This window comes from Myxine glutinosa, chromosome 11 (assembly GCF_964187855.1).
Source record: "Myxine glutinosa chromosome 11, kmMyxGlut1.1, whole genome shotgun sequence".
NCBI lineage: Eukaryota > Metazoa > Chordata > Myxini > Myxiniformes > Myxinidae > Myxine > Myxine glutinosa.
The window spans coordinates 24003167-24027437 of NC_136271.1; the positions used below are offsets into that span (position 1 = coordinate 24003167).

The following is a 24271-nucleotide window of genomic DNA, read 5'->3' on the forward strand; positions in this document are numbered from 1 at the left end:
GAGGGGAGGGGGAGGGGGGAGGGGAGGGGGGAGGGGAGAGGGGAGGGGGGAAGGGGGGCTTCGCCCGGGTTGAATAAGAATAATACAAATATATGATGAAAAGAACATGTATATTTTAGAGCAATATCACAGTACATTTCCTACATGACGTTTTGTCAATTTTCAATTTCTCAAAACCTCTTGGTATACAACATTTCTGGTTTTCTTACTTGGTGCCAAGACATAAAGATTGCTTGGTTTTCCAACCCTCGAGCAGCCCACGTACAGCTGGCTATGGGAAGTACCCGGCATTGCCGGGCGGGGGAAGGGAGGGGAGGAGGAAGGGGAGGAGAGGGGAATGGGGGGGGAGGGGAGTAGAGGGTGGGGAGGGGAGAAGAGGGGGGGTGGGGAGAAGAGGGGGGGAGGGGAGAAGAGGGGGGGAGGGGAGAAGAGGGGGGGAGGGGAGAAGAGGAGGGAGGGGGAGGGGGGGAGGGGAGAAGAGGAGGGAGGGGGAGGGGGGAGGGGAGAAGAGGAGGGAGGGGGAGGGGGAGGGGAGAAGAGGAGGGAGGGGGAGGAGGAGAGGGGAGGGGGGAGGAGGAGGGGAGGGGGGAGGGGAGGGGGGAGGGGAGGGGGAGGAACGGATAGCTTGGCAAGCGATAGCAGGATTTTTACTTTAATTTTTACCTCAATGAGGGCTATATATATAGTCCGTGCTTGGAGCCTTCAAGTTCAACATAAAGTTTTTTTAATGAAAAATAATGCAGATGTATAACAATCCACCAATTCAAGTTCAGAAATGAATGCAGATCCTTTACTTTGCGATACAAACGCAATTCCCGCCATTTCCACTCACGATCAAGGCCTCCACAGTCCACAGTGACCGCGCCTCTTCTTCCTCATACAACTTCGTCTCACTTCTTTCACTCAAAATGCATGAAATTCTGCCGCATGAAATTATGTAGAGGCCTCGTCGGGGGGATATAAGGTAGATAAGGAAGGCGTTGTAACAGAAGAATCAAAATAAAAGTGGAAGAACATAAGGAAATGTGAGCTATTCTGGACCCACAGCCAAACCCGACAAACCATTGCAATACACCCCCCGAACGTCTAGCGCCGCCACAAACTACACCATGGAATTGCAGCTGGCGCGGTTTTTTTAAACCATTGATATCAAAATAAAACGTAGCCTAAAACCACCGGAATTTTATGCTGATTCCGAATATGTCTAAAACTTTTCTCCGATGTGTAGTTCTTGACTTATAAGCGGACATCCAGACAGACACACACAGACACACAGACACACACACACACACACACACACACACACACACACACACACACACACACACACACACACACACACACACACACACACACACACACACACACACACACACACCTTTATATATAGAGATATATATATATATTGTTGCGGATATGAGGACTGTATATTTTTTTGATTGTGTAAATTATTATTATGGTTTATTCTGCGCCCCCTGCCTCCGGAGCTGTGTAAAGGTGAAAGGGCATCCCATAATTAGTCCACAAGCATACACGTCAGCCAAATAATAGAATACCCCTGTTTGATAGTTATCTCTTATTCTGTGTTTTAGGGTAAGGCTGTGTCTCCCATTAATTGAAGTACTCCATTGCACCAGTGAAAGAGAATAGATCCCCTTTCATTCCCATCCCCAAAATCTCCTTTCCTTTCACATCCCCTTTCGTCATTGCCGAGCCTCGATTGCCAATTACCTCCCCTCCAAAACCACCATTGAACAAGTGCCCGCCCGTCGTCATCAAGGGCGGAGCCAGAGGGTCGCATGACCAACCAGGGCCGAGGTGAGCACACCGATGGGCGTGTCCTGAAGGCCGGCGGCTTGATCGCTAGAGGCGCTATAAAAGGCGCGCGCGCAAGTGGCGTGGGAGGGTGAGTGAGAGTCAGTCAGTGGAGTCGGTGGTCAGTTGGTTGCATTGGTTGCGGTGAGGAATCGGTGGTGGTGGTCAGTGGTTGCGTTGGTTGCGGTGAGGAGTCGGTGGTAAAGAGTGAGTGGACCAAGAAAGAGTTGAGGGTTTGGACCAGACGAGTCGGACAAGTCCTGGGAAAGCACGCGACGTCCACAGCAGCCACAACAGCAGCTTGGGGCCTGAACGGCGGTTTTGAGCAGGGCCGCAAAGGAACGGCGGCTGCTAAACGCGCCGATCGTGCTGCAGGACCCCCTTGGACCTTCCTCTCCCTCCAGCCATCCACCTCCTGCCTTTCCACCCTTCTTGTGTACGTGAGTTTGTTTTGTTTGTTCTGTCCCTGGGTTAATTAAGTCTGTATAAGCTAGTATTTGCACTGTGTCACCTGCGTCTTATGTGTTGTAAATAAACTTGATTGCTCCTTTTTGCTTGTGTGTGTACAATAAATCCAATTACTCTTCTGTCCGTCTTCTCGTCTTATTCCTTTTCCTCTTTGCATTTCGTCGTTTTAGTCTTTTACCAGATTGGGCAGCTGCGGTGCGATACGGCCAAAGTTCTGGGTGAATCGGGTGAGTCGGGGAACAACTGTTCGGTCGCGGAGCCTTTGCTCGGCAAGTAACATCTAAACCGCGATCAGTAACAATATATATATAAATAAGGATTATTGTACTTTGAGGATATCGAGGTTGAGGACTTTCATTTCGTTGACGATTGGGGAGAGTGTGGGGGTTAAGGAGTTGTGGTGGGGAGGTAGTTTGAAGGGGTGAAGTGAGGAGGGGATTGACACCTTAATATTGGGAGGGGGAGGGGTGAGCAAAGATGTGACAGGTTCGGAGCAGTAGGTTGAGGGTTTGGGGTAAAGGGGAGGTGGGGTTGAGGACTTATTTGAGGAGTTGTGGTGCGGTGTGGTTGAGGAGAGGGGGTTTGAAGGCTTGGTCACCTTCGAGATAGGAGTGATGTTTGATGACTTCGGGTTTGTGAGGGGTGATGGAGTTGAGGACTTGAAGTCACTTATTACATTGTGCAGATGTTATGCGGGACACTGCTCGTTATTATTAACATGCATAAATAATATAAAAAATAACCACGTTTAGAGGCCATTTTTCCCCACAAAGCGGGGGTTGGCCTTTTTCGGGAACCGTGGTTGTTGTTATTTTTTGGTCCCCTTTTTGAAGCAATGTTTTACGGCCGGATGCCCTTCCTGACGCCAACCCTTTTTGCCGCCTTTAACGACAAACAGGGAATTACCAGTGAACTGGTACTCAATTTGCCGACCTCGGAAGGATGACAGGCTGAGTCAACCCCCCTGGTGTTAATTCAGCGATCGACCGGGATTCGAACCCAGGACCCAGGATTATTAACATGCATAGTTGTAATGTAATCGTTTGCAGAGATCACGTACAATCATACGGACCTACCTATTCACTTACAAAAGTAGCGACGTCTTTTCCACAATAATCCCCAATTTCTTCCTCCCACACCCCAAATTCAACAAATCATGCAACTCTAAGCACAGCACTCATAAATCAGTCAGACTTAATGAAGAAATTAATACGACTAATTTTATGTTGAAAAGTTCTTATTTTACAATGTGTATTCTCCTACCTCCTCCACCTCCCCCACCCCCAAAAAAACAAATTATACAAACAGACTAAACTATCCCAATCGAGATTACCTGAGAATCAGCTTGGAGAACTCGAGTGCCGTACGGGTGCAGCCCCGACTCTCCAAGGAAAGCATTTGCTTGAACAGTGCAAGGAAAAAGGACCTGGAAATGGTTAAAAACTCAATCATGGCACTACCATATTGTGTGTGTGTGTGTGTGTGTGTGTGTGTGTGTGTGTGTGTGTGTGTGTGTGTGTGTGTGTGTGTGTGTGTGTGTGTGTGTGTCGCATGGTTTTTTGTGGAGTTCTACTGTAGCTGTGATACAACAAAATGATCGTTGTGATCTTCCGAGTTGATTCGGCTGATTAACTACAAATAATCCAGAAAAAATTCCCATGTTTTAAACGCACACCATGTTAAGGTGTATAGAGCAGCTCAATAGGTCTTGAAAACGTATTGAATTTTTTTTAGAAAAGTTCACCATGGCACAACCATCCTCAAACAAAAACTTCACCATGGCACTACCATCCTCAAACAAAAAACTTATTGTTTGAATCTCAAATGTGATGGTGATTGGGGAAAAGAAGCATTCAGACAGTGTGTGATGGCAGAAGAGGAATAAACGTGATTGTTGTTATATTTTTATAACGATTAATCTTCTCTCAGGCACTTGAATAAATATGCTTGCCGTGGGAGTCAACGGATTTGTGGCTATCTTTTGACCTGGAGAAAAAACGTGGTTTTGCAAAATATACGGGCAAATGCAATTTAACATTTGCAAGGAAATGCAATCAATATATTTTGAGATTATTGAGTTAATTGGCAGATAACAAATGTTCTGTTTATTCAAGTATCAATTTTTGATTTCATGATGACAAAGCTTTTGAATTTTGTTGGCTGGTCTCATCAATGTTGCCTTTGTGGACCAGTGGAACGCTCTGCAGACTCGTGAGGTTTTGGTCTTACTGGTTCAGGTGACCATTGCAAAAAAAGGTTAAGATATAACCCTTCATATATTTAACATTACATTATGGCAGTTTGAATCCTATATTCATCGTAATAAAGATAAAGAGTTAAAACGTCAACTATTCAGGAGTAAAGTGAGCAATTGATACCACTTACTGGAATGTTTGCAAATAGAGATTGACATTTGGTGAATAATTTCATATTTATCAAACTCATGTCAATCAAATGTGATGTGCATGACTGACCTGTTCTCTGGCCGTCTGTAATCCAGCAGACAAGTACCACTGATCAGGTTGAACAATGGGTGGAAGCTGCTCTCCAAGCTAAACAGCGCTCGCTCTGCATGCATAGATGAGAAACTCAATACAACACGAGAAATAACTTCTGCCTAAATATGTATAAATACGACTCGTACTACTTCTTCTTCTTCTTCTTTAACAGCGACAATTCATCCTGCCCTTCTTAAGAGGTCGTCAGCCGTGGGAAAGGTTTAGCCCAAGTCTTTCAGGAACCAGCTGGCCAGATCCCACAATCGAGGGAAAGTGGGATAATTTAATTTGTTCAGGGTACCAGCGATAACTCGCCTCGTTTTCATGGGGAAAGCAGTAATATGTTCTTGACCATGGCATCTTTAATGCCCACCAGCTAATGCTAGAACATAGGACAACTCAACGCTTGTACGAAGGACGATACACATTTTGAAGCAAACACGCATGTGATGTCTGTAACGCACCAATACAGTTTTAGTGGGACGAGCATTGAACCAGACTATACTGTAGACCCAGGCCAATCGGACTAAAAATCCTCTATCAGATGTTGAAAACAAAAATTATATATATATATACATATATACGTATATATATATATATAATATATATTTCCATACATTGTTACAGACGTTACAGATTGTTACAGACGTTACTGTTACAATTGTTACAGACGTGGCTTGGATGTTATTTACCGAGCGGTTTTATGGTATGACCACGTCTGCACAAGTTACCCGATTGTGCCCGAACGTTGACTAATCGCGCTATGCTAGACCAATGAAGGAAAAAGAAGACACGGCTGGAATTAATACGACACGACACCAGGGATACGGTTCTCAAAGGTTGTTATTACAATAATGCGGAAGGTTTAGATTACAGGGACAAGAGGGAAACATAGGAAGGTGGGCACTTAAACACACTTATATTAACCCCAACGGACGACAGATAAACGGGACAAGGCTCACTCACACGGGGTTTGATGGCAAAGAAAGCGGGTAGCGATCGCTCCAGGTGCACCTGGGCTCAGGGCAGGATCACGTACGGTCCAGTTTAAGAGATGCGGTGGAGGTATTGCAGCGCTCGAGGGGTGGCGACTTCTCTCTCCAGGCTGAGGCGCATCTGACGTCACATCCGGCGCGGGGCCGCGTATATCCGGCGGGGAGTGACACGCCCTCGGCTCGTTAGCTCCGCCCCAGATGGAATCGGCACGTTGCTTCTCATTGGGTGCGTGGGGGGGTTACTGGCTCCGCCCCTGACGAGGAGCTGACAGCCAGCCCCTTCGGGGTAACGCCGTGGAGCGCATGGTCATGGCGGGTAACCGAGCCGGTGTGAGGACGCACACTCCCCGCCCCTCTGTTGTTGTAGTCGTAGTTGTAATTGTTGTTGTAGTTGTTGTTATTGTTGTTGTTTGGGGAAGAAGATGGGAGGAGGTATGGGAAAGGTCCTAAACTCACTACTGATGCCATATAATCACATTCTGGTGCAACGAAGAGTCATAATTAATGGAAACGAGGCCTTAACTGACATAGATTAAGAATAACTAGGAAGATGTCCGAAAGTTGTCTACGTGTGGTGCGGTGGACCTGGGCACGACATTTAATGGGGGAATAAGGGGAAGGTCGGCTCTACTGATTGTTATTTACATGCAATGGGACTAGGGAATGGGGGATTGGGGAAGGTTGGGGAGTATTGGAGAAAATAGGGGAATATTTACAAGCGGATATGGAGGCCAAATTCCATATTCGCAACATTGCACCCTTCTCTACCCTCGGGGCGTCCCGACCCGATAAATTTTTACCTACTTTAGTGTGGCACGCAATGTAGTTCCCTCTACTATTAACTCTACCCTGAGTGCGACAGTTTTACAGATATTCACAAATGAGTAAATATGTCCCCCTGCGACGTTGCACCCTTCTCCTCACAGAAACACACCCACAGGATAACCGAATCCGGAAAGAATTCTCAAACTAAACATACAGCCGGTAGGGAGCATTATTTACAAGACTACGCTGCTATTTACACTACGATCCAGGACCTGTTTTTTGGAGGAACACATGCAGATGTTATGCATAGAGAGAGCGCGCTTGCCAACATCGATACACCAACCCACGAGTGCTCTGTGGCCGACGGCCTTTAATAACGTGCAGAGCACCCTTCCCGAGCATCAACAGCACCACCCCACCACCAATCGGTGCAGTCACCATTGTTCATTGGAATAAAAATAAATTCGACAACCCCTAACCCTGCAGGTGTCTCTTGCTCTTCTTGTGGTGCACTTGGTGGTGTTAACTATTAGTGGTTCACCTGTATGGCATAGGTGCCACGTTGATCCATAGGTCCATCCCCGGGTGGTGCTTGGCCGCAAACGAACTGCGGTCCATTGTGGGTGGCCACAAACATTGCGGTCCATATGGTGTATCGATCCCGGCAGCAAACAGCGAAAGTGCAGGCCCACAACTGCGCAGCCAGCACCTCTCTCTCCTCTCTCTCTACCCCAAAGCCAGATCCTCGGAGGTGGGAGACAAAAGAAGAAACAAGTGAGTAAGGTGGTAAGGGCGCAAAAGTGCACGCAATGTAAGGTGATGCACACTGGGGGCACATGGGAACCAGGTGAGACAGGTACGTTCCTATCGTACGCCCCCCCCCCCCCCCACCAGGTAACCTACATGGCCCCTCCCTTACCCCTTACTGTATCCACACAACACAACACTACCCATAAACATCTACTTTACAAATCAACAAACATCCCTACTGTCTTCCCCGTTCCTCCCATATACCAAATTCGTCTTCTCTCCCTCCTAACCAATCAAATTTGCCATTTTCAACTCTCATCAAAATTTGCCATCTCCAACTCAACATCATAATTTGCCATCACCAATTCATCATCAGTCCCTCCTAGGGAGGGAGAGATGGAATCACTCCAATGTCTCATCCACGTCGTGATGCGTCTCACAAATCCACACAGCGATTCATCTCCTGCAACAAAACAAAGAAAACACAGGTGTGGAGTCATCATCATCACCACAGGCAAGTGGCTGCGTATGGTGCGACAGGTTCATCAATCCTAACTATCTCCTAAATGACTTTAACAACTTTACACTACCCGGGGTCTTTCTCCGGCCAAACCATTGGCCCTCTTACACTATGGGTTCTAAAAAACCAATTCCCATTGGCCAAACTGTGGTGCTCTTCAATTTGGGGTCTCACTCCCCCGATTCATCTCCCGGTGCCCTCGTACAATTTCTGGGCTGCGACGTGTACCTCTCCCAGTGGGTCTACCCACCTGCACACCTCCACCACTGCAGTTGCCTCCGAGCTTACCTGCTCCTTACCCTAACCTAACTACCAGGGGAAGGCCCTCTGGCTCTCTCCCCACTCCGTGCCCTCTCTGGCACTGGGCTGCCCGATCCACACCCGGGATCCTCAGGCACCCACTCACAACTACCGGCTCCCAGAGCCCACCTGCGGCCTCACCTGGCCGACATCCTCACAGTGGTGGAGTGCCCAACCAACTACACACACTAACAGGCTACACGCCCAGCCATTTCCACAACACTAATGCACCCATTCACAACACCATTCTGCAACCGCACCACAAATGCCAATATCCAACCACAATTTACCTGCACCCTCTACCTAACACTTACACTACCCGCCCCGGGTACTCGTGAAAGGGGTCCACTCTTCCCCCATCCACACCTTCGCACCATGCACACCACTCCGTACCACTCACTCCAACTCTCTCCACACACCTGTACCTGCACACCTGTGCTCTCACACCTGGTGCCACCTGCACCCTTCTCTCCCCAAGCGCATTCGCGCTGATCCACAACACTCACTACTCATACACTGCTCCACACACCTGTCCAGTTGCACACCTGTGCAATCACACCTGTTCAATTCTCACAAACACGGCATCATCTCAGCTAACTACTCCCTTCTGAAACTTGCGCTTCCCAGTCGTCCCTTTAAACTATTGCGCTCCCACGTCATTATCATCCATACTAATCTACCTGCGTCCCCACTACAGGTATCAGTCACTAACTAACCTTAACGTTACCTACTGTCATCTTCGCTAGATCCCTACACACAATATCCTAACCCCCCCGGGCTAGTTTTCACTGCCATACACCCCATAAGCTATAGCGCATTTGCCCCCCATGGGAAAGGTGGCAGGGATGCCACCCTCTCCCACCGGGCCTATCGCTCCTCAATCCCCCAGTCCTCTGGCACTAATAAGCCCCCCTTATTCAGAGGTACTGGGTCCCGCCTCGGCATCTAAAGCCGAGGCAATCCACGGGGGCGCCTGCTCGCCGGTGTAAGGTCTTATCCGGTCGGCGTGGACGATCCGAGGGAGGGCTCGTGGCCCCATTTTGATCTTAATGACCACGTCACAGATTTGCGACAGGACGACTCCTGGGCCTTGCCAGGGGGAGGTGAGTTTTGGGCACCTTCCCTTTCGCCTCCGGGGATTAAAGAACCAAATCTTCATCCCCGGAGCGTATTGACTCCCCTGGCTCCGGTCGTCGTACCTGCGCTTCATCTTTTCCCCCGCCAGATGGAGTTGGCGGCGGGCGAAGGCATGGACTAGCTCCATGCCTTCCTCTAGGTGACGTGCGTACCCCTCCCTCGGCGGGTTAACCACTGTGTCTGGCACGGGACCGCATAGCAAGTCAGCGGGAGCCCGTAACTCCCGCCCATACATAAGCAACGCTGGACTGCATGCGGTGGCCCCGTGCTGGCTGGTTCGGTAGGCCATGAGCAAATAAGGGAGATGTTCGTCCCAGTCATCCTGACGGGTGGTGGTGAACAGTGCCAGTTGTTGGATTAGAGTTCGATTGAATCTTTCCACCATCCCGTCAGATTGAGGTCTTAAAGGCGTTGTTCTGGTTTTCCGAATTGACAGGAGACTGCACACATCTTTTAGCAATTTGCTCTCAAAATTTCGTCCCTGGTCGGTGTGCAACTCCTGTGGAATCCCATGCCGGCACACAAATCCTTCCACGAAGGCCTGCGCTACCACCCCTGCTTCTTGGTTGGGGAGGGCGTAGGCCTCCGGCCACTTGGTGAAATAGTCCATTACAACGAGGATATACTTATTACCTTGGCGGGTGCGGGGCAGCGGTCCTAGAATATCCATAGCCACCCGCTCAAGGGGGGCCCCCACCTGATGTAATTGAAGGGGGGCCCTCATCCTCCGTGCTGGTCCCTTTTTGGCAGAACAGGCGTCGCATCTCCGACACCAGTCCTGTATGTCGCGCCCCATATTCACCCAATAGAACCTCCGGCGGACCCGAGATATTGTCTTTGTCCTGCCCAAATGGCCGCCGGAGCGGGTACCATGCACCTGTTGCAATATGACGTTCTTGAATTTGTCAGGGACTATCACCAGCCAGGAAGTTCGATCAGAGGGAACCTCCACCCACTTGCGATACAAGATGTTGCCTTTCAATTCCAGGGTCTGCCACTGAGCCCAATATGCCTTTGTTTGTGCCCCGAGGGGGGTGACCTCTTCCCCCTTTGGTCTTTGCCCCAATTTGACCCATTGGAACACCGGCCCCAGAACAGGATCCTCCTGCTGGGCCGTGCTCCAAGCCAACTCTCCAAATTCCTCGTCCGCGGTTAGTGGCAAAATTGGCCCTCTCACCCGGGTTGCCCGGACGACGAGAATCGGGGCGGAATCGCCCAATTGCTCCCTCTCCTCGTGTCTCGCACAAAATTTACAGTTTTCCCCCAGACAAGGACGCCGAGAGAGTGCGTCCGCATTACCATGGGCCTTCCCGGCCCTATGGGCCACATAAAAATCGTACTGCTGCAACTTTTCCAACCACCTTGCAATTTGGCCCTCCGGTTCCTTGAACCGAAGGAGCCATTGCAAGGAGGAATGGTCAGTTCTAACCAAAAATTTCCGCCCGTACAAGTACGGGTGGAAATGGTTCATGGCAGCCAGCATAGCCAATAACTCTTTGCGAGTGACGCAATAATTTCTCTCGGGCCTACTTAAGGCCCGACTATAATAACCAATCACTCTCTCCACGCCCTCCTGTGTCTGAGACAAAACTGCGCCCAATCCTTCCTGGCTCGCATCCGTGTCCAGGGTAAATGTCCCGTCACCAGTGGGGTAAGCTAGAAGGGGTGCGGATGTTAGACACCCCTTCAATTTTTGGAAGGCCTCGTGGCACTCCCGTGTCCAATTAAATCGCGTCCCCTTCTCCGTAAGCCGGTGGAGGGGACGGGCCAACTCCGCAAATTTCGCCACAAAGCGCCGGTAGTAGGAGCAGAGTCCCAAAAATCCCCGCACCTCTTTGATGGTACGTGGTGCGGGCCACTCCTCTACCGCTTTAATTTTGTCTGGGTCTGTTTTTACCCCCTCGCGGCCAATCACGTGACCTAGATAGGCCACCTCTCTTGCAAACAAAGTGCACTTACTCGGGTTCAGCTTCAACCCTGCCTGTCTGAGGCACCCGAACACCTGGTCCAAATTAGCTAGTGCCTGGGGGAACGTTTGGGCATGTACCAGGACGTCATCCAGGTACACCAGGCATGATTGCCATGGCATGCCGCCTAGTACATGCTCCATCAATCTCTCAAAGGTGGCGGGGGCGTTACACAAACCAAACGGCATCACAGTAAACTGATACAGTCCCTTGCCTGTGGAAAATGCCGTTTTCTCCTTCCCTGCCCTATCCATCTCCACCTGCCAATACCCACTCTTGAGGTCCAAAGTTGTGAACCAATTTGAGCCCGCAACGGCATCGAGGGTGTCATCAATCCTTGGCAGGGGATATGAGTCCTTGAGTGTCACGTTGTTTAGCTGGCGATAGTCCACGCAGAACCGCGTGGTCCCATCCTTCTTTTTGACCAGCACAACAGGTGACATCCAAGGACTTCCCGAGGGCTCGATCACACCTGCGTCGAGCATTTTTGCAACCTGCTCGTCAGCTTCCGCCCTCTTGCTCCAAGGGAGCCGTCGGGCGGCCTGACGAATAGGCCGGGCCTCACCGGTGTGGATCTGATGTTTCACCAGGCCCGTACGTCCAATATCCTCGGTGGACAGGGAGAAGAGGTCCAAATGGGACCCAACCAGTTTGTGTAAGGCCTCCCTCTGGGTACCTCCCAACTCTACGCTACTACGATTTACCATCTCGCAAATGGGATCGGGCCAATTCCTACTTGTTATTGAAGGCTCCCCCCGGGGTCGGCTCGGCTGGACGTTCTCGCCCCTCACTGTCGCGACTTCCTCAACTGGGGTGCAGCCAGCTACCCTCGTGCCCCTTACTATAGTGCGTGGTTCTGTACTCACATTTACTACTCGGACGGCCACTACCGGTCCGTCCGTTTTTACAAGGGTGCGGCCCACGATTAAACCCGGTATGGACTGCGCTGCCACCGGTTCGACCAGGCCGCAGGACTCCTGCCATGTTGGGCGAGCTGCCCACCGGGCCGGCACTATCGCCTCGGCCCTTGGGGGGATGGTCACGGCCTCGGAAGCCTCCAGCTCCGCTCTCTCGGCCGTGCTCACTCCCCCTAACGGCAGCTCTTCTACTCCCACCTGCAGGATCCCCCGGCACAAGTCGATTTTACAACCGCTGGCAGTCAACAGGTCCAACCCTATTAAACATGGGTCGCACACCTCCGCCACCCAAACATCTATCTCCCTCCTTACCGACCCTAACTTGAGGGTCACAGAACCACGCCCTATGATCGGGGCCGTTACCCCGGTAGCAAGCTGCAAACTATAATTTTGCAGGCGCTGGATCTTATCCCAGCCACCTGCGCTCGAATCAAGGACCACAGGGCTGATGATCGTGGCGCTAGCTCCTGTGTCCACTACGGCGTCTACCCCCACGCCGGCAATTTTGCATCTAATTGTCAGGCTACCGGTTCCAATTTGGCCACAATAAATGACCTGTCGCGTCAATGAGGGCTCTCCTCCATCCTCTGCTGCCGAACACCGCCCTACGTGCCCGACACCTTCTAGTTTCCCGGGGTCTGGCGGGGGGGTGTCTGGGGTCGGCTAACCCGCTCCCCCCTGGGCGGAGTTGAGGACCTCAACTGCCGGGGATCATCCCGGCGCGCGTTTCGACAGTGCCGCGCCAGGTGACCCAGGCGGTTGCAGGTATAGCACCTCACCTGATAAGGTGCTTGCCTCCGGAATTCCAAATTCCCCCCCCTGTAGGTCCGAATTGGATTACCCGCTCGTGGTCCACCGCGGGCCACCTCCGTGGCCGCCTGCCATGGTCCAGGTCCCGCCAGGCGCTGGTCCACCAGCCTCCGGACCATGCCCGCCAGGTCAGGACCCACGTCGGGGGCGGGTCCCCTAAGGGGTCCGCCCTCCATCGGGGGTCCCACCTGGCGGACCGCCATTGCGAGACGCTCGCCCCCTCGGGCCAGGGGCCTCGCTGCTTCCCAACGGGCCGCAGCGTCAGCCGCCTGGCTCAGAGTCTGCGGGCGCCACATGGCGAGCTGTTGCCGGAGCTCAATATCCGGGAGGGCCTGGATAAAATGGTCCAGCGCCAGGCTTTCCCGGGAATCCGCTGCCATGCTAGCATGTGCGATCCCCACTGCGCGGCGAATGTCGTGGGCAAGTTCCCCGATGGCTTCCTGAGGCTTGCGTTTTCGCAGCGCGAGCTGAGCTTTAACAAGCTCGCTCTGCTGTTCTATGCCGAATCGATTAATTAGGGCGTCGCGGAGGGCTGGCAGGGTGAGAGCACCCGCTGGTAATGCCGTCAGCACCTCCGCCGCCGCGCCGCGCAATGCGGCCACCAGGTGTACTCCACCTTCGTCCTCACCCCAACCGTTGCCCTTACACACACAGTCGAACTGCGCCAGGTACGCGCGTAGATCACTCTTGCCGTCATACGGCGCGAGTGGGACCTTGTGGGACCACCTCGTATGTGAGTCGTTGCCCGCCTGCCGGACCCCGTGCGTCGCCCCTTGCGGGGTCAGCGCGGGGCCGAACCGGCCGGGCCCCCACAGTACACTACCCCCAAGGGGCTCTCGTGCCTCCCCGGTCCCTCCAACAACTACCCCTGTTGGTGTCGATGCATGGGTCACACCTCCGCAACCCGCTACCCATTCCATACCACCACCACCACAACCTTGCTCACCCACACCTCGCACCTCTCGTTCCATACCCTCCGGACCAGCCATACACCTCACTCTTGGCCTCTCACGAACATCCGGGTCTATCTCGACCCCCAAGCTTATTAAATCACCTGGCGCATCATACGCACGACCATATTGGTCACCACTTACACCGGGTCCTCTTTCTCTTCGCTTCTCCTCCATCACCTGCGAATCCCTCATCCGGTTAATGAGCACATCATCACGATCCGAACACAGACTCTGGACCAATTCTTTTACCTCTTCTTTTATCTCTTTCTTATCCTCTCTCCGTCGCTTTTTAATTTCGCTCACCCCTTCTTCCACTTCTTCTAATTTTTGCTTCATCTCCTTCATCTCTTCGTGCGCCCCTTTAAGTTCTTCCTCTAACTCCACTTTATTTTTTTCTATGTGCTCCCGCACCTCCCGCTCTTTAACCTCCATTACCTCTACCACCTTGTCCATTTTCCTCGTCAGGTCCTCATGTACCGTCTGACACTCTTTTTTAATTACCCCTACGTCCTTTTTCATCTCCTTCTGTGTCGATTTTAAACCCTCTATTACCGCTGTGTTCTTCTTTACCTGATCCCCCAACTCCTTTTGTCCCACTGTCAGTTGTTCTACTCCCAGCGTCAACTCCTCTATACCACCTTGCAATTTTACAGTCCCCTTTCTCACCTCTTTCTCCATGCGCTCCTTACAGTGCCTCACCTCCTCGCGCACTCCTCCGACCTCCTCACTCACTCCTCTTCTGATCTCCTCTCCCATCACTTGCATCTCCTGCCCAGATGCCACCCTCATCTGCTCCATTTCCTCCCTGTGAGCATCCAGTTTGGTTTCTACCCCCATTCTGACCCCCTCTATCTGCTGCTCCATTTGTTTAACTTCCCTTTCCGCTTGGTCCCTCATGTCCCTCAATTTGCCTTCCATACTGTTTTCTAACCCCTCTAACCCATTTTTCACTCCCTCTATCTGATTCTCCTGGGCAGCCATTCTATTTTCTACCCCCTCTAACCCCTTTTGCATCCCTTCCATTTGATTCTCTTGAGCGGCCATTCTGTTTTCTACCCCCGTTAACCCATTTTTCACTTCTTTTATCCCGTTGTCTAACCCCTCAAAATTATTGTCTAACTTCTCACTGGTACCCCTCGCTTCGTCCCTCATTACCCCCATTTGGTTTCCCATTACCCCCATTTGCTCACTCTGAGCATCCATCCGGTTCCCCAACCGCTCACCCAATCGCTCATTATCAGCCCTCGTTTCCTCCCTCATTTTCTCGCTATTCTGGGCCATAAGGGCCTTCATTTGTATGAAAAAAAGGCCCCAATCCATCGGGGGCGCTGCCACGGTCGCTGGCGCGGTGATCAGCGAGGCGCCATTTTGCGCGCCCGCTTCTTCGTGCGTGACGGCGCTATTTTGCGAACCTGCCGCCCTCACTGCTTCGCTCTCCTCCTGTCCCTCATTTTGGTCCTGGATCGACCCTACCTCACTCTCCTTTACCGGACCCCAGCTGTCTTGATCCGCCATAGCGCGACTTTCAAAATTCGGTTTTTATTTTTTATTTTCGTAAAACAAATTCAAATTTCGCCGTTATAATTTCGCGCGGGAAACGCGCTCCGAATCGATTTTCCCTCCCAAAATTTGGGCCTAACTAATTTAGTCCCGGGTTCGAATTCCACTCCTCGACACCAATTGTTACAGACGTGGCTTGGATGTTATTTACCGAGCGGTTTTATGGTATGACCACGTCTGCACAAGTTACCCGATTGTGCCCGAACGTTGACTAATCGCGCTATGCTAGACCAATGAAGGAAAAAGAAGACACACGGCTGGAATTAATACGACACGACACCAGGGATACGGTTCTCAAAGGTTGTTATTACAATAATGCGGAAGGTTTAGATTACAGGGACAAGAGGGAAACATAGGAAGGTGGGCACTTAAACACACTTATATTAACCCCAACGGACGACAGATAAACGGGACAAGGCTCACTCACACGGGGTTTGATGGCAAAGAAAGCGGGTAGCGATCGCTCCAGGTGCACCTGGGCTCAGGGCAGGATCACGTACGGTCCAGTTTAAGAGATGCGGTGGAGGTATTGCAGCGCTCGAGGGGTGGCGACTTCTCTCTCCAGGCTGAGGCGCATCTGACGTCACATCCGGCGCGGGGCCGCGTATATCCGGCGGGGAGTGACACGCCCTCGGCTCGTTAGCTCCGCCCCAGATGGAATCGGCACGTTGCTTCTCATTGGGTGCGTGGGGGGGTTACTGGCTCCGCCCCTGACGAGGAGCTGACAGCCAGCCCCTTCGGGGTAACGCCGTGGAGCGCATGGTCATGGCGGGTAACCGAGCCGGTGTGAGGACGCACACTCCCCGCCCCTCTGTTGTTGTAGTCGTAGTTGTAATTGTTGTTGTAGTTGTTGTTATTGTTGTTGTTTGGGGAAGAAGATGGGAGGAGGTATGGGAAAGGTCCTAAACTCACTACTGATGCCATATAATCACATTCTGGTGCAACGAAGAGTCATAATTAATGGAAACGAGGCCTTAACTGACATAGATTAAGAATAACTAGGAAGATGTCCGAAAGTTGTCTACGTGTGGTGCGGTGGACCTGGGCACGACATTTAATGGGGGAATAAGGGGAAGGTCGGCTCTACTGATTGTTATTTACATGCAATGGGACTAGGGAATGGGGGATTGGGGAAGGTTGGGGAGTATTGGAGAAAATAGGGGAATATTTACAAGCGGATATGGAGGCCAAATTCCATATTCGCAACAATATACATATATACGTATATATATATATATATATAATATATTTCCATACATTGTACGAAGAGCTAGTATTACATGTATGACAGAACATTATAAGATGTGCATTTATGAATGGATTAAAATAACATTATTAGAAAATAGACAAATAGCATTTGGATTTGTGGACATTGAGAAAGCCGACAACACTGTTCCGATAGAGATGGTGATGGCGACACTGAGTAGGGTGGAGTGCCAGAAGCAGAAGTTAGGTTGGTGGAAGGAATGTACAAGGGAATGGAGGGAAGAGTTTTCGTTGGTCCTGGGATGTCTGAGGAGTTCAGCGTGAACATCAGTTTGAGGCAGGGAAGCTTTCCCAATTAAGCCCACTCATGTTTATCAAGGTGATGGAGCTGGTAAGCAGCAAGGTAAACATGAAGGATAATTTGGGGAGGATATTGCATGCTACGGTCTGACTGTTGTGGTGGAGAGTGGGCGTGGTTAGGGTTAGGGTTGGATTAGGGTTATGGCCTCGCCCCTTAATAAAGGGAAGAGGAGGAGAAGAAGAGACAAATCATCACAGCATATGGGATTTCAACCTGAAATTCCAGCATCTGGAATTACAAGCTCAGATGGAAGCACCAAACAAGCCGACGCAGAGCTCAAGCTGTTTCTTTTCACTTCATTTTTTATATACACTTATAGAAAATGCGCTACAACACCCACTCGGTGGTACCCAGGAACTTAACTCACCCAAGAATGTCCTTGCCATCTCCTGATCCTCCTGCAGGCGGCATATCTCACTCAGCTGGAGCAGAGAATCCACATGATACGGACTCTCATTGGTCAGGGCCTGTGTCAGAAAATAGTGTAGGATTGCATTGGAACGTCTATGCAAAGGAACAAATGCAAAACACTGCACAGGAAAAAATAACAATAAATAAAAATAAGGCCTCCAGTCTTTGACTATTTCTGAAGTTTTCCAAATAATTATACCTCACTAGATAATCCATAGAATACCTTACAAGCTTACCCCAATACCCCATGCAATTTTATGAAAAGGGACATGGAAAGGGTTACCTCCTCCATTTTTATTTTGACACAGCCAGCTCAGGCCTTGCATCACTGGGCTGCGCCATTTTGTCTCAATCTCGATGTTCCCCTGTCCTGAGAACGTGAGCAGCAAATCTAATTGGTCGAGATGGCATGCAATTTTGCCAGAGTCCTGCTAAACTGAAGGTTTTTGGAAATACAAACAGGGCGATCAATTGAAGTGAAATTGAAGTTAAAGGCTGTAAAAAAACAAAAAAAAAACAAATCATCGAATTGGAAGTTTACCGCCGTTGATGTATTTGGGATAAAGTCTTTTCTACCACCTTACTTAACACACTAAATTAGATCTTCGTGCCTGTTGTCTGTGTTCTTCGTGAAGTCACTAAAACAGTTTCGAATTTACCTTTTGGAATGATTTTCAATTTTTTTTTACAGCCAGACTGAAGCAATTGCTTTAACGCAAGTGCGCATGCAAGTAGGATGAGATTCCGTACAATGTTGCCAAAGTACTGCTAAACTGCAGGTATTTGGAAGTGAAAACACACCAATTTGTGTCCCACGGTGTTCAAAATATGAAATGAAAATGAAAATAATGCCTCCGGCAACTTCATCGGTGGAGGCATAAAAAGGAAGTAGTTCCTCGTTCATAGACAAACAAACGAACACAGAGTGAACAAATTGTCCCCCCCCCCCCCCCCCCCCTCCTGCATTGCACGAGTCGCTCTAGGTAATAAGATGACATTATTCTGCCATTCATACGTGTTGAAGGGCAAATCCTTTGTGGGGGAAATATCGCTTCACCTCCAAATGGGAAAACCACATTTCCAAGCTGGCCTCCAACGTCAGTCGCCGACTGGGCATCCTCCGTCGTGCGAAGTCCTTCCTTGGCACACCTGAGCTCCTCACCACATACAAGGCTTTTATCCACACCTCAATGGAATACTGTTCTCCCTTCTGAGCTGGTGCTCCTGCCTCACACCCAGCTCGGCTTCACGCTGTTGAAACCAAAACTTTCAGAATCATTGGAATCTCCCGCGATGAAGCTAACTCCGAGGGCCTTTCACTCACTCACCGCAGGCAGGTAGTCTTTCTGTCCTACCGACTCCTATCCAGCCTCGCTCCCCCAGCTCTCTCTGTGCTCTGTCCCCCAAATATTCCTGCAGGTCGCACAAGATCTGCCAGCAACCCTCTCATGGTTAAACTGCCAAAATCAAGACTCTCTGCTCACCTTCACTCTTTCATTCCTCTTTTCTTCCACCTCTGGAACAAACTCCCCCACTCCCTTCAATCCCACTCCTCCCTCCAGGTCTTCAAAACAGCTGTTCACCACCATCTCTTATCTTCCCCCATCCAAAACCTTGATCTTTACTACCCCTGCGAATTCACCCCAGATCCACTTTTTTTTTAAATTCCAACTTCTTTCCTGGAAGTCCTAGCAGTGTCCGTATGTTTAAAACCTCTCCCACCTCCCCCCAAGCCCTCCCCCTCCCACAGTTCTCTTGATGTCCCTGCTCTCAAATGTTGTGCTCGTGTCCTTCCCCCTCTCTCCCTATCTTGTCTACCGCTCCCCTTATTATATGTTTTATGTCGGTTTGACTTTGTGTGATTAATGTTAGCTCTTTCACGAGCTTCGATCTTGTATACTAAAAAAAAATTAAAAAAAATGCTGATATGCCAATTGCAAAATCATGTCATTGAAGAACAGTCTGACGTTGGGGAAATCCATAATCACAAAAATTGCGAGAATAGCATAGCTAGCTCGAGGGTTTGTCAAGAAAGAGAAAAATCATAGCATTGCACATGGTCAATCGATGCCAGGCATTGCGTGGGGAACAGAACAATATCAAAAGGTTAGGATAATCCACAATGTACTATACTGTGTTAACATCACACAACCTACAGTGGTTGCTTCACACTGTTACAGACAAGTACAACATTTAATTGTGCTTTGGTTAAGGTTATATTGGCTGGTAGGTTTACTGTTAAGTCACAACAACAACAACAACAACAACAGGGATAAAAAGGCACCAACAGTTTTAGAACGCGAGGAGAGGACAATGACGAGGAAAGAAGGAAAGGACACGTTATCCTGAGCTGTTACACTCTGTTTCAAGCAGTGCATATCATTTTAAAACAGACATATTCAGTGAATGAGGAATTGGGGGTCACCTGTATACAAACCTGGAAAGGTTCAGTGACTCACCTATTCCCTGACCACGACGTATTAACTTCAACCCGCTGTGCATTGCTCTGTGGAGATTCAGCTTCGCTTCATATATCATACCTGTGAGGTATTCTTTTCTGAACTCACTATACTTGTGGAACCTACCAGTTGGACATTGCACTGCTGTTATCTGAGCACCAATTTAAAAGCTGCTCCTTGTATACCTTCGTTGGTGCGTAAATTACCCAAAATGGCGCCCTTTACTTGACCGATTGATTGGTGCATACCATCGGAGCTTATTCATCCATCCAACCTCTCCTCTCCTTCAAGTAACACATCATCCTTTACAGCTTGGAGTTCCCGTCTTCATCATCTGTGATACAACTTTACCTGTGGACTCCGGTTCTTCTCTATGCTTCACCTTATGAGGACTTCACATTATGAGGAGTTGTAAAACGTGACTGTCCAGCTGGCTTCATCCTGTGCGCACCCTCTGGACTAGATCCTTTCAACCATGCTCACCGCTGGCCTTTCCCCCATTTATAACCCGCTGGGGTTTACTGTACGAACTGCTTGCTTGAGATGAGTTGCCACATCGAGAGTCGTTAGTTAACTTATAGCTGCATTGTTGTCTGTGACATTTGTACTTATCTAATTTGGAGATTCTTAGGAAAGTCATTAACAAGTGTTACACTTAATTGGTTTATCATGGAGAACAATGGTACTCTGTATTGTCGCATCGCCCGGCAATTAAGATCACCAGGGACGGATAGCCGAACCAGCTTTAACTCCGAGGCGAGACCTCCCGATAATGGCGGTTATTTCAGGCGTGCACGGGAAGGAAGAGATGCGAGATGTTTCACTGTACGAAAAACACGTTTATTCCGAAACCACGACAAATAGACACGACAGTAAAATGTAACAAACAATTTAATGAAAATAAATCGCGGACGGAAATAGAGTTCAAAGTAAAACTAAATCCTATTTTGAGACGTCTCCACACACCGATTCACACAACACACACAGGGGGAAATAGAATGAAAATAAAATGTTCCCTTTTTGTGGATACACTTATCTGTGTCCCAAATGGTCTGAATAAGAGGTGGTGATGGTCGAGCCCAATGCCTCTCGCGCCAGAGAGCACAAGATGGCGACGGCCGACGAAAAGCCAAGGCTAGTAGTGAAGACGGCCTTCTTGTTTGCTCTACCTCTTCGTCCTTAGGACAAACAGCGCGGCCTTCAGCCCAACAAGAGCCCAGCAGTCGAAACCCTCTTTCGAATGCTGCCAAGAGCTCCTCGCTCTACAAAAGTGCGCACCAGATCAAATCAGCACCAAGATGGCTAACTTCTTGTCCAAACGAGAACCGAGCGCGCTCTTCTTCCTCCCACCTCGAGAGCCAATCACCTCCCTTGGGGGCATGGCCTGCAGGCATTCCCAACCGCCTATAGATTGTCCGCCCCTTCTGGGTGGGGCCCTCTCCTTATTAGGTCCACTGGGGCGGGGCTTAGTCCGACCGACTCGTTCTTGGCTTTTGGCGGCGGTTATTGTAAATTGAGGGTTGTGCACAAAAACGCAAGGGAAAAATTACAGAGAGAAGGCATGCACTGGGGAAAACTAGACTTAAACCCTATGGCGAATTAGCATGGCATCACCCCTCACATGATGCACAGTTTCCCTTCTTCATACATCGAAATGCTCCTACACGTCACGCGGTCCATGCTACTTCCTAAACAGTTCTACCTCTCCTACGGTATTCTTTTATCTACCCCCCATAAATGTAACAATATATAGGGTGGCACAGGAAAAAATGGCCACCCATTCAAATGTGTACAGGACGATGCGCTTAAAAACTACTACAGAGTGAAGTCATAAGCATTTAAAAGACATACAGTTTATTCTCAAACGTTTTCACAACTAACAAGAATGAAAAATACACCAAAACACATTACTAAAGTACCACATCGAGAGATCTCAACATCAGTTTTGTTCATCCTCAAAATGTTGATTAATACCATCGTGCCTCGTACAATTATGGCTGAAGCAATTATAAATATTCCATTGGAAGGAAGCGACATTCTCTCAATTGGTATTGCACCCATATTATAATTGTTTTTTTAAATTGGATTTAAAAAAACAAAAAAAACAATACAACAAAAATACATACACCACATATTGAGCGTCATTTACGCTTGCGCAGAATGATAAACCTTCCCGTAAAATTCACTATCAGCCGCAAAGTCTGTAATGGATTGCAAGGACACTTGGATTGTGAGGTACGATAACGTGTAATTTACGAAGGAAAAGGGCCCAGAATATATGCAATTATATTAAAAACAAACCAAGAACTAAGTATAGTAACTGACTCAGAGTGAAAGGTGAATTCCCATGCTCGTAAAAATGCTAATCCCGACAGGGCAAAGGCAGCAGTTTGCATTAATTTATGCTACGAACGCAAGGGCTAAAATTGAGTGGTGTATAAAGTAGAAAGCAGAAACTAACATGAAGTCCAAAGATCTGTCTGTAGAACTCAGATAGAATTGTGAGGAAGCATAGATCTGGGGAAGGGTATAAAACAATTGCATACAGAGAAACGATCCCATATATAAAGGGAGGGGCGCTTTGCACCTCCCTTTGATTTCTGGAGTGTTGGAAGTTCCCAAGACCAGTCAGCTCCCATCATTAGTGAGCACTGCGAGAGTGGTCTACCTCTTTCCTCCTACCTTGCTCCTTCAACCTATCCACTCTCTTGGCATTTCTCTCTTCCCCCATCCGCACCAAGTGTCCAGCCCATCTCAGCCAGCATTTCACCAATCTCCACGTCAAGCTCATCTGCACACCAATCTCCTCCCAAGCGTCTCTCTAAGTTGTCTCTCCAAGTGTCACCATCTCCAGACAGTAAAAGTAGACCGGCGTTACGCATGACAACAGAACCCTTCCTTTAAATCTTCTTGATAGCTTTCTGTCTGCCATTACTCCCTTCATGCATTCACACCCACCTCAATCCTCCTCTGCACCTCTGCCCTGGATTTATCATCCCCGGCCACTGTTTCCCCCAGATATTCAAACTTATTTCCATGTCTGATCTCCTTCCTCTCTAACCTGATATCCATTTATTTTCTCTCCTGCCCGACCCACATCACCTCAATCTTCCCCACACTCATCTTCAGCCCATGCTTCCCAAATGCCTCCGACTCCCCCAGTACTTCCTGCATCTCCCTCCCACTCTCCACCACAATAGCAGATCATCTACATACAACAGTAGGGATTAATAAATATTCATTCTAAAGTTACCCTTATGTCTCTTGTTACCTCTACCACCAAAGGTGGATGGAGGTTATGTTTTCAGCCCTGTCTGTCTGTCCGTTTGTGAACAAAATATCTCAAAAAGTTGTGGACGGATTCGTTGTGGACAAAAAGTATGTGACATGGACGAAATGATTAGATTTTGGTAAAGACCCTGATTCGGATCCGGCTACTAGAATTTTTAAAGTGATTCCTCACCATTGGGAGATCGGGCCAAAAACGATACATAACAGGATATCTCAAAAAGTTGTTGACGGACTTGGATGAAACTTGGTAGAGAGGTTGGGTGTCTGACAAGGACGAATCTATTCGATTTTGGTGAAGATCTGAATATTGATTCAGATACGAGAGTTAATTAATTTTCAAGCGATTCTTCACCATTGAGAGATCAGGTGAAAAGCGATACATAACATGATATTTTAAAAAGTTATGGACGAGTTATGACTAAACTTGGTGGATTAGTTGGTTAGGTGACAAGAACAAGCCGATTAGATTTTGGTTCAGGTCCGATTCCAGATCCGGCCTCTCAGTGGGATACAAAATAAACTGTTCAGCCTGGCGGAGGTATGCGCTCTACCGAGTGCCATTCTAGTTTTCTGCTGCGACACCCTCCAGGTTACCGGTGCACTTGCTGTGGTGCCCTGAGGTTGACAAGCAACAGTATAAATTATTTCTTTTAATTCTAACTACAATACATGGATGAGGTGTGTGTGTGTTTTTTTTTTTTTTTTGTAGAGTTCTACTGGAGCTCTTTGATGTGGAATGTGATATACCAACATTATCGTAATCACCTTCTGAGTTTATTAGGCTAATTAACTACAAAGTATCCGGAAGAATTCCCACGTTTTAAAGGAACACCATATTGAGGTGTATTAAAAAAAACAAAAAAAAAAACACCTTTAGAGGCCACTTTTCCCCGCAAAGCGGGGGTTGGCCTTTTTCGGGGACCGTGGTTGTTGTTGTTTTTCGGTCCCCTTTTTGAAGCAATGTTTTACGGCCGGATGCCCTTCCTGACGCCAACCCTTTTTGCCGCCTTTAACGACAAACAGGGAATTACCAGTGAACTGGTACTCAATTAGCCGACCTCGGAAGGATGACAGGCTGAGTCAACCCC

General features: G+C 49.0%; 1 protein-coding gene across 4 annotated transcripts in view; it reads right to left on the reverse strand.

Annotated features, from left to right (window-relative positions):
- TCF25 (TCF25 ribosome quality control complex subunit) overlaps positions 1 to 24271 on the reverse strand; it is a 105217-nt gene that overhangs the window by 61190 nt on the left and 19756 nt on the right. For all 4 annotated transcript variants that reach the window (XR_010986292.2, XR_010986293.2, XM_068130343.2 and 1 more), the window contains 3 exons: positions 17390 to 17489; positions 4758 to 4851; positions 3617 to 3709 (listed from right to left, as the gene is read on the reverse strand). Coding sequence is in view for 2 of the 4 variants with exons in the window: in XM_068130343.2 (XP_067986444.2) it covers positions 3617 to 3709; positions 4758 to 4851; positions 17390 to 17489 (287 nt within the window). In the remaining 2 variants the exon portion in view is untranslated. The remainder of the gene's footprint in view (positions 1 to 3616; positions 3710 to 4757; positions 4852 to 17389; positions 17490 to 24271) is intronic.